The 10,292-nt window shown below is 44.5% G+C and overlaps 1 protein-coding gene across 2 annotated transcripts; it reads left to right on the top strand.

Annotated features, from left to right (window-relative positions):
• The first annotated feature begins 165 nt into the window (after positions 1–165).
• LOC109878088 (E3 ubiquitin-protein ligase RNF115-like) lies at positions 166–9,735 on the top strand. 2 transcript variants are annotated; one of them, XM_031837657.1, is made up of 9 exons: positions 166–325; positions 2,072–2,130; positions 2,283–2,337; positions 2,554–2,864; positions 3,014–3,082; positions 5,008–5,080; positions 5,377–5,470; positions 8,463–8,578; positions 8,662–9,735. In XM_031837657.1, the coding sequence occupies exons 1-9, from the start codon at positions 179–181 to the stop codon at positions 8,779–8,781; spliced, it is 1,044 nt and encodes a 347-aa protein (XP_031693517.1). In that variant the 5' UTR covers positions 166–178; the 3' UTR covers positions 8,782–9,735. The 2 variants fall into 2 exon arrangements, with proteins under 2 accessions (XP_031693517.1, XP_031693511.1); XM_031837651.1 differs by having other exon boundaries at positions 194–325; positions 2,551–2,864.
• Positions 9,736–10,292: the final 557 nt, after the last annotated feature.

Genomic DNA, 10,292 nt, shown 5'->3' with positions numbered 1-10,292 from the left:
TAACTGCCATGCTCACAAACCTTTGCAAAACACCCTTTTCAGATCATGAAATGAGTTTCGGGAGAATCCTCGCAAAACAACTTCAGAATCCCAAACACATATGATTGCCACAACACAACGACTTTCCGCCCTCACAAGTAAGCTAATTTTCCCAAAGAGTTGCGCATTGCATGAAGGGATGTTGGCGGACCACCCTCTTTGGTATGCAGGAGGACCGACGTCACTGTTTGTGCTTATTCTGGGGAAGATGGCGGAAGCTGCGGCGGTTCCCCCGCATCGGTTCTTCTGTCATTGTTGTAAGGGAGAAGTAAGCCCCAAGCTCCCGGTAAGTCAGTCGTTTCACCGTGTCCCAATCATGTCTGTTCAAAGCAGGTCTTGTTCTTTTCCGTCGGTTGACAACCGAATCTGAGTCCAGCAAATAGCAGAAGTTGTTTAACTAGCTAACTGCTAACTGTAGACGACTAGCCAGTAGGGCCCTCGGCACTGGCTCTAACTAGCTAGCATACAATGTTGATATTTGTTGTTGCTCGCTTTTACAATAGGATTTGTCAACTAATTTCTTTAACAAAGACATTATGTACAGTAATTCTTAAAGATTATACTGGCATGGTTGAATAACCGTACCTGTAGTTACTGAGTAGCTGGTGTTATTTGATGTGATGTTAACCTTATTCGAGGTGGGTTTTGTGTGCTTTTCCTGAATTCCTCGAGGAGGTAGCTATATGGAAATCTGATGGATATTTAAACGTAACTAGGCCAGTCTGGCTACTCCTTGGCCTACAAAGTTATGACACTTAACGTTAACATTTAGCTAGCCAGTCGTGTAGCTATCTGTTTGTTATTGACTCGCAGTCTCTGGCAGTCAGTCAATATGTCAGTAAGTCATTCAGTCTGCCTGTCTAAACCAACGTTCGCAAGGATACATTTGTGTATGTTAGGCTGGTCAGTGAGAGGCAGGCTGGTAATCCCCTGTTTATTCCCTTCCTGCCATTGAAGCTACATCTGGGAGGAGGCTGAAGTAGGCCTAGAAACGGACCTAAGGCCAGTTTTGAGATTTCCCTCTTATTGGGAAATAGATCTGTGCCTATGCGTCTGATCCATCTAGCCCAGGGTTTCCCAAACTCGGTCCTGCCCCCCCCATCATCAAGATTGGGCTCCAGAGTGGCGCAGCGGTCTAAGGCACTGCATCTCAGTGACCATGGTTCGATTCCAGGCTGTATTACAACCGGCCATGATTGGGAGTTCCATTGGGCCAGTGTAGTACGAGTTAGGGTTTGGCCAGGGTAGGTTGTCATTGTAAATAAGAATTTGTTTTTGTCTGACTTGCCTAGTTAAATAAAAGCTTTGATTATTGGAATCAGCTGTGAAGCTCTAAGGCAAGAAACTAAACTTGTACTGGGGTTGGGGGAGAATTTGGGAAACTCTGATCTAGCCTGCCCACAGGCTAACCCTGCCTGCCTGCTGGTCTCACTGTCTCACACTCTCTCTCTGTGCTGCTGAGGCTTGTTTCAGCCATGCCCACTCACTGACTGCATATAAGCAGTTCATCTGTCTCACCTCCCCAAGACATATACTGAAAGAGAGAGCGAGCATGCCTCGAATATACAGAACCCTGTGCTTGTCCATCTGAAGCATTCTTCTTTCAGGCATAGTGTCTGTATGTTTTCACCAGATGCCAATGGCTGAGGCATATCCTAAGCCTGCACACAATATTGCATACAGCAATACAGGTTTTGAACAATTTTGGAATGAGGTTCACTTCATGTTCAAGTGTCCTTTTGTTTTGTGGAATAAAGAACATGTCTGTGTCATAGGCCTAATCCCATTGTGAGTGAACTCAACACTGGTACCAGGGAAGAATACTTCTCGATGACAACTTCCACTTTACATGTTTATGTTCCTGCCTAATGCTATGTTCAAATAGGCTATATCCTGACTCTGCCACAGATCTCTACTAGACATTTCCCCATTCTACAGACAGAAACCCCTGCATAGCTGCCTCAGCAGCCCTGTATAGAACACAGTGTGACTCATGTACTCTCTGAGTTTGTGGTGTTGTGTGTTTTTGCAGGAGTACATCTGTCCCAGGTGTGAGTCTGGCTTTATAGAAGAGGTAACAGAAGATTCCAGGTGAGAATATCTTGTTTCTTATGTCTGTAACTTTAATGAATTTACCAGACATAGGCTAGGCAGAGTGAATGGAAGGTGGTGGAGAATGACTGTGTATAGATGTTGGATGTTACTAATGCTGTGTTCTGCCTCCTGTGTGCTGTTTCCCTCAGTCTGCTAGAGGGTGGCACTAACGGGACAGATGACACAGCCACACAGTTTGCAGAGGTATGATATGCAGTGCACTGTGGCCTGGAGGGTACAGGGGTGGGGGGGGTGCAAATGTGTACTGTGATCTCATCTGTACTAAATGTACCTTTTGTGATCCCATCTTTCTTTCACATGCTTTCTCTATCTCTCTCTCCCTTCCACTGTCCCTCTCTCCATTCCCCCTTCTCCCACCCTCTCTGTTTTCACCCTCACCCCTCATTTCTCTCTCAGCAGCTGTGGCACCTGTTGTTTGTAGAGAGGCCTTTCACAGTGGATGGTGACAGTCCAGAGTCAGAGCCCCGGGTCCCTGGTGGAGGGGTTGGGGTAGGATCAGGGGGGTTAGGTCTGGGGGGGCTGGGAGGGCTAGGAGGCCTGGGAGGAGGTCCTATCGGAGGGTCAGTCCCTGCTGGGCTAGGAGGACCCCTGGGGGGTCCTCTGGGAGGGGGGGAACACTGGGGGCCTGGTCGCCCCCCTCGCCTACACAGTCAGCGGAGGTACCGCTCCAGAGGGAGCAGCAGACCTGACCGCTCACCTGCCGTAGAGGGGTGAGACTCCTCTCCTTACGATGCCATGTTGATATTCATATGGCTGTTTTAATCAGTCAGGATTTGCAGGTTCTAAATGTAGTCTTTTTAAAAAAGTTTTCAGTGTTCTGCTGATTCCTGACGGATGTGTGTGCCTTCTCTCTCTGTAGGATAGTACAACAGTTTCTGGCTGGTCTATTTGCCAACTCTGGAGTTCCTGGCTCACCTCCCCTCTCTTGGTAAGAACCTTCTTACTGCCATGTACAGTGCCTTGTGAAAGTATTCGGCCCCCTTGAACTTTGCGACCTTTTGCCACATTTCAGGCTTCAAACATAAAGATATAAAACTGTATTTTTTTGTGAAGAATCAACAACAAGTGGGACACAATCATGAAGTGGAACGACATTTATTGGATATTTCAAACTTTTTTAACAAATCAAAAACTGAAAAATTGGGCGTGCAAAATTACTCAGCCCCTTTACTTTCAGTGCAGCAAACTCTCTCCAGAAGTTCAGTGAGGATCTCTGAATGATCCAATGTTGACCTAAATGACTAATGATGATAAATACAATCCACCTGTGTGTAATCAAGTCTCCGTATAAATGCACCTGCACTGTGATAGTCTCGGAGGTCCGTTAAAAGCGCAGAGAGCATCATGAAGAACAAGGAACACACCAGGCAGGTCCGAGATACTGTTGTGAAGAAGTTTAAAGCCGGATTTGGATACAAAAATATTTCCCAAGCTTTAAACATCCCAAGGAGCACTGTGCAAGCGATAATATTGAAATGGAAGGAGTATCAGACCACTGCAAATCTACCAAGACCTGGCCATCCCTCTAAACTTTCAGCTCATACAAGGAGAAGACTGATCAGAGATGCAGCCAAGAGGCCCATGATCACTCTGGATTAACTGCAGAGATCTACAGCTGAGGTGGGAGACTCTGTCCATAGGACAACAATCAGTCGTATATTGCACAAATCTGGCCTTTATGGAAGAGTGGCAAGAAGAAAGCCATTTCTTAAAGATATCCATAAAAAGTGTAGTTTAAAGTTTGCCACAAGCCACCTGGGAGACACACCAAACATGTGGAAGAAGGTGCTCTGGTCAGATGAAACCAAAATTGAACTTTTTGGCAACAATGCAAAACGTTATGTTTGGCGTAAAAGCAACACAGCTCATCACCCTGAACACAACATCCCCACTGTCAAACATGGTGGTGGCAGCATCATGGTTTGGGCCTGCTTTTCTTCAGCAGGGACAGGGAAGATGGTTAAAATTGATGGGAAGATGGATGGAGCCAAATACAGGACCATTCTGGAAGAAAACCTGATGGAGTCTGCAAAAGACCTGAGACTGGGACGGAGATTTGTCTTCCAACAAGACAATGATCCAAAACATAAAGCAAAATCTACAATGGAATGGTTCAAAAATAAACATATCCAGGTGTTAGAATGGCCAAGTCAAAGTCCAGACCTGAATCCAATCGAGAATCTGTGGAAAGAACTCAAAAGTGCTGTTCACAAATGCTCTCCATCCAACCTCACTGAGCTCGAGCTGTTTTGCAAGGAGGAATGGGAAGAAATGTCAGTCTCTCGATGTGCAAAACTGATAGAGACATACCCCAAGCGACTTACAGCTGTAATCGCAGCAAAAGGTGGTGCTACAAAGTATTAACTTAAGGGGGCTGAATAATTTTGCACGCCCACTTTTTCAGTTTTTGATTTGTTAAAAAAGTTTGAAATATCCAATAAATGCCGTTCCACTTCATGATTGTGTCCCACTTGTTGTTGATTCTTCACAAAAAAATACAGTTTTATATCTTTATGTTTGAAGCCTGAAATGTGGCAAAAGGTCGCAAAGTTCAAGGGGTCCGAATACTTTCGCAAGGCACTGTAAGCAGTGGTTATACAGTATGTAAGTCCATAGTTTGACTTACACACTTTCTCTTGTGGATTCCTTACAAATAGTAAGGTGGATCAACATGAATATTTGAAGGTTCCCTGACTTGTTATGGGTGTGCCTCAGCCAGCACCCCTGGGACCCTGTCATTTAAACCCAAACTAAATCACAACCCATAGTGTTGCTGTTCATCATGTGTGAAACAGGATATTTCCTGAATGTTTCATCTTTAACTGTAATTGACCTCCTCTCTCTGTGTGTTAGGACGGGGATGCTACACTCTAACCCAGGGGACTATGCTTGGGGACAGGGGGGACTGGACGCAGTCATCACACAGGTATGCACGCACAAACCCCATTCACTTGATTTGGTATGAATGGCCACAAACCAACTATTACTTCATACTACGTAGTATGCTATATGGATGTTGGTAGACCCAGAATGCTAATGAAGGTTTAGCAGTTCTCTTGTTATTTTCTCTCTATCTTTTCCAGGATATTTCTGATGGTTTTACTCTTGTTGTATCATGCTAGGTTAGCACACAGTTTACAGCACAACGCTGAATTGTAAAGCTGTTTTTATAGTTCCTGCAGCAACCATTGTGATGTATCTTCTCTGTCTACCTGTGTGTAGTTGTTAGGTCAGTTTGAGAACACGGGCCCTCCTCCTGCAGAGAAAGAGAAGATCTCCTCCATACCTACAGTCAACGTGTCTCAGGATCAAGCAGGTCAGTCCTTTACCACCTCTCCAGTTTCTCCATAGTGCCGTGGCCTATACACTACCAATCAAAAGTTTGTACACGCTTATTCATTCAAGGGTTTTTCTTTATTTTTTAAAATGTTATACATTGTAGAAAAATAGTGAAAACATCAAAACTATGAAATAACACTTTTTTGGTTACAACCAAAACAAATCAAAATATATTTAAAGTTTTAGATTCTAAGTAGCCACCCTTTGCCTTGACAGCTTTGCATACTCTTGGCATTCTCTCAACCAGCTTTACCTGGAATGCTTTTCCAACAATCTTGAGTTCCCACATATGCTGAGTACTTGTTGGCTGATTTTCCTTCGCTCTGCGATCCAACTCATCCCAAACCATCTCCATTGGGTTGAGGTCGGGTGATTGCGCTCCCAAGTGGCACAACGGTCTAAGGCACTGCATCTCAGTGCATGAGGCGTCACTACAGTCCCTGTTCGAATCCAGGCTGAATTACATCTGGCCGTGATTGGGATTCCCATCGGGCGGTGCAAAATTGGCCCTGCGTCGCCCGGCGTAGGCCGTCACTGTAAAATAAGAATTTGTTCTTAACTAAAAATAAATAAAATTAAAATAATTGTGGAGGCCAGGTCATCTGATGCAGCCCTTCATCACTCCTTCTTGGTCAAATAGCCCTTACACAGCCTGGAGGTGTGTTGGGTCATTGTTCTGTTGAAAAACAAATGATAGTCCCCCAATAGTCCCACTAAGCCCAAACCATCGCGTATCGCTGCAGAATGCTGTGGTAGCCATGCTGGTTAACTGTGCCTTGGAATTCTAAATAAATCAGACAGTGTCACCAGCAAAGCACCATCACACCTCCTCCATGCTTCACGGTGGGAACCACACATGCTGAGATTATCCCATCACCTACTCAGCGTCTCACAAAGACATGGCGGTTGGATACAAAAATCAGATTTGTCCATTGCTCGTGTTTCTTGGCCCAAGCAAGCCTCTTCTTCTTATTGGTGTCCTCTAGTAGTGGTTTCTTTTGCAGCAATTCGACCATGAAGGCCTGATTCACGCAGTCTCCTCTGAACAGCTGATGTTGAGATGTCTGTTACTTGAACTCTGAAGCATTTATTTGTGCTGCAATCTGAGGTGCAGTTAACACTAATGAATTTATCCTCTGCAGCAGGTAACTCTGGGTCTTCCTTTCCTATCAAATTACATTTTATTGGTCACATACACATGGTTAGCAGATGTTAATGCGAGTGTAGCGAAATGCTTGTGCTTCTAGTTCCGACAGTGCAGCAATATCTAACAAGTAATCTAACAATTTCATTCCTAATACACACAAAAAGGAATGGAATAAGAATATATACGTAATATATGGATGAGCAACGACAGAGCGGCATAGGCAAGATGCAATAAAATACAGTATATACATATGAGTGAGGCAAGATATGTAAACATTATGAAAGTGGCATTATGGCAGTCCTCATCAGAGCCAGTTTCATCACAGCACAGCAAATTTTCCGGATTGACTGACCTTCATGTCTTAAAGTAATGATAGAATGTTGTTTCTCTTTGCTTATTTGAGCTTTTCTTTGGTCTTGAACTAAATAGGGCTATCTTCTGAATACCACCCCTACCTTGTCACAACATAACTGATTGGCTCAAACACATTAAGGAAATAAATTCCACAAATTAACTTTTAACAAGGGACAGCGGTTAATTGAAATGCATTCCAGGTGACTACCTCATGAAGCTGGTTGAGAGAATGCCAAAAGTGTGCAAAGTGGTCATCAAGGCAAAGGGTGACTACTTTGAAGAATCTCATATAAAATATATATTTTGATTTGTTTAACACTTTTTTTGGTTACTACATGATTCCATATGTGTTATTTCATAGTTTTGATGTCTTCACTATTATTCTGCAATGTAGACAATTGTAAAGATAAAGAAAAACCCTTGAATGAGTAGGTGTGTCCAAACTTTTGACTGGTACTGTAAATAAGCTAGTATAGCTGTGCTGCTGACAGCTGACTCATTGGGGTAAATGAGGACTCCTAGCTGCTGTCTCCTGTCCTCGTCTTTCTCACATACACATCTGTCCTCTGTTTCACTCTCTCTTCCTCTCTCGGTCTCACTCTCTCTCTCTTTTGGTCTGTCTCTGTCTCCCCCTGGCCCAAGACCCACATAGCTGTTGTCTCTCTATTCCCCCTGGCCCAGGGCCCATATAGAGAGAGTGAGACAATCGCCATGTGGCCCCTGGGTCAGACAGAGAGGGTGAGACAACAGCTGTCTCTATTTGTCTCCCCTGGCTCAGGGCCCACATAGCTGTTGTCTCTCTCTCTCTCCCGGTCTCCCCTGGCTCAGGGCCCACATAGCTGTTGTCTCTCTCTCTCCCTCTCTCGGTCTCCCCTGGCTCAGGGCCCACATAGCTGTTGTCTCTCTCTCCCGGTCTCCCCTGGCTCAGGGCCCACATAGCTTTTGTCTCTCTCTCCCTCCCTCCCTCGGTCTCCCCTGGCTCAAGGCCCACATAGCTGTTGTCTCTCTCTCTCCCTCTCTCGGTCTCCCCTGGCTCAGGGCCCACATAGCTGTTGTCTCTCTCTCTCCCTCTCTCGGTCTCCCCTGGCTCAGGGCCCACATAGCTGTTGTCTCACTATCTCTTGTCATTAAGAGTGCTACTTATTAGTCTTAAATCATCTCAACCAGCCACTCAGGAATTTGGCATCAGATGCTAGGCTTCAGTTATTTTAATGTCTGATAGTCCGTCATTGTAAATAAGAATTTGTTCTTAACTGACTTGCCTAGGTCAGTAAAGGTTCAATAAAAACATCTAATGTAGCCCCAGCTTCATCATCCCTTCAGTCTTCCCATCTCTCCCTCTCCTCCCCTGTTCTCTGTATACTGTAATATGGAGTATTTCTCCTGCGTGTAAGATAGTTATGTATGATCATTTATAACAGGAATGTCATACTAGATAATAAAAAGGTGTGTGTGTGTGTGTCTCCAGACTGCAGTATGGAGTGTCCGGTGTGCAAGGAGGACTTTGCAGTTGGAGAGCCCGTCAGACAGCTACCCTGCAACCACTTCTTCCACTCAGACTGTATAGTACCCTGGCTGGAAATGGTGAGGAGGGCGGGGGAATATTTAGTAGGAGGAATGTTTTGAAGACATTTGTAACTGATTTTCTCCTCTCTCTCTTTCTGCAGCATGATACGTGTCCTGTGTGTAGGAAGGGGTTGAATGGAGAAGACAGCAACACCCAGAACCCCCCAGAATCCCCCTCTCTAAATACGGACCCCCGCACACAGGAGAGATGGTCCTTCTGAAATACACCTCCCCCTCATCCCTTCATCCCCTTATCGCACCTCTCTGACCTCCTTTTAATCTCTCATCCGTCCTTCATTCCACTTTTTTGACCCTCATTCCCCCCTTCTCTACGAACTACTGCACACGGGAGATAAGGACTTTCTGAAGGATAGACCTCCTCCATCTCTGCCTCATTCCTCTGTGTCATTCCTTCATTTCACTCCTCCTCTCTGAATCATCTCTTCATCTACAGTCATAGGATGGTCATCTCAGTATGGCTGTTCCTGTCTCAATGGCCCTGGAACCATGTTCACACAGAGTACACACACACACACATCATGATTCGGTAGACCCCCACACACACGTCATGATCCATTAGCTGTCCTCTGCCTCATCATGACCAAGCACTTGCCTTTACCTCGCTTCAAACATCAACCACATCTCGCTTTTTCTACTCTTTTCTCATATTCCTCTTTTTCCATCTTTCTGAAAAGCACTGCTGTAAAACAATGTCTCTCCCTACCTCTCTACTCCTGGGATGCATCTCAATAGTCTAGTGGCTTCCTTTCCTCATCTGCACTGAACATGGCGGATGCTCACCAGGAATTTGATTTAGCCTTTCTAGCTCTGTCACATCAGTGCAGAAAGGAGACCTCATTTTGACTATTGAGACGGGGCCCTCCACAATCTACTGTCTTTTGCTGTCATTCTGGTGTATATATTACAAACAGATTGCATCTCTCTGTCATTTTACTCTCGGTTGATGACTTGTCTTTTGTTTCACATTTCTATCACTATTTTTTTAATGTAAATACTTTTAGTCCAACAACTTCTGGTTTGAGAAGAGAACAACCAAGCATATTGAGAATGGAGACAAATGTGAATCCCTGGGTATTAGTCTGTGTATATTATTATATATATAACATGTATGATGTATTAATAATTCAACAAATATTAAAAACCATTAACATTGATTTTTATCAGGTCTGTCTGTCCATTAAAACGTCCTGATACTTGTGTGACGACGTTACAGAGAAATCATTTATTCAAAAGGCAAATGGTTTAAACGGCATTAATAGATTCGGAACATGATCTCTTTTCTAAACCAGATTTCAGTTTAGAAACGGTTGTTAGCAGTGTAATGGTCAGACCGTCTCAAACAGCAGCAGTGTCTGATCATAGTAGTTAGTGTACCTGGTCCTGGTTTGATCACATGCTATATTCACACATTCCAGAGCTTCTCCCAGCATGATAAAGATCAGTGCAGATAGTCACAGCATACATAGGAACACGCAACATATTTGGCTGTATTGGCTAAACCACACACACATTTCAAGCTCTGATCCCAGAAATGCCAGAGCCCCCGATGCTGCAGGTTATCTATTAGATATGCTGTTCTGAGGAGGTAGCACATTGGGCTTCGGATGGTGGTGGGAGTTGAGTGTGTAGTGGTGGAAATGTAGCAGACCTGGTAGTGGGGACTGTGACAATGCTTTGGCCCTGGCAGTAAAGGTGTGTGTTCCATTCCAGT

This window comes from Oncorhynchus kisutch, linkage group LG2 (genome assembly GCF_002021735.2).
Source record: "Oncorhynchus kisutch isolate 150728-3 linkage group LG2, Okis_V2, whole genome shotgun sequence".
NCBI classification, from domain to species: domain Eukaryota; kingdom Metazoa; phylum Chordata; class Actinopteri; order Salmoniformes; family Salmonidae; genus Oncorhynchus; species Oncorhynchus kisutch.
The sequence above is the reverse complement of the archived record's forward strand: the minus strand, read 5'-3'. Positions and strand labels throughout refer to the sequence as shown.

What these genes read in the sequence shown, in the direction of transcription:
- LOC109878088 (XM_031837657.1), top strand. Translation starts at nt 179, where the DNA reads ATGTTGGCGGACCACCCTCTTTGGTATGCAGGAGGACCGACGTCACTG. An exon ending in TGGACGCAGTCATCACACAG is followed by an intron (nt 5,081 to 5,376) that starts GTATGCACGCAC and finishes ACCTGTGTGTAG; the next exon opens with TTGTTAGGTCAGTTTGAGAA. An exon ending in CGTGTCTCAGGATCAAGCAG is followed by an intron (nt 5,471 to 8,462) that starts GTCAGTCCTTTA and finishes GTGTGTCTCCAG; the next exon opens with ACTGCAGTATGGAGTGTCCG.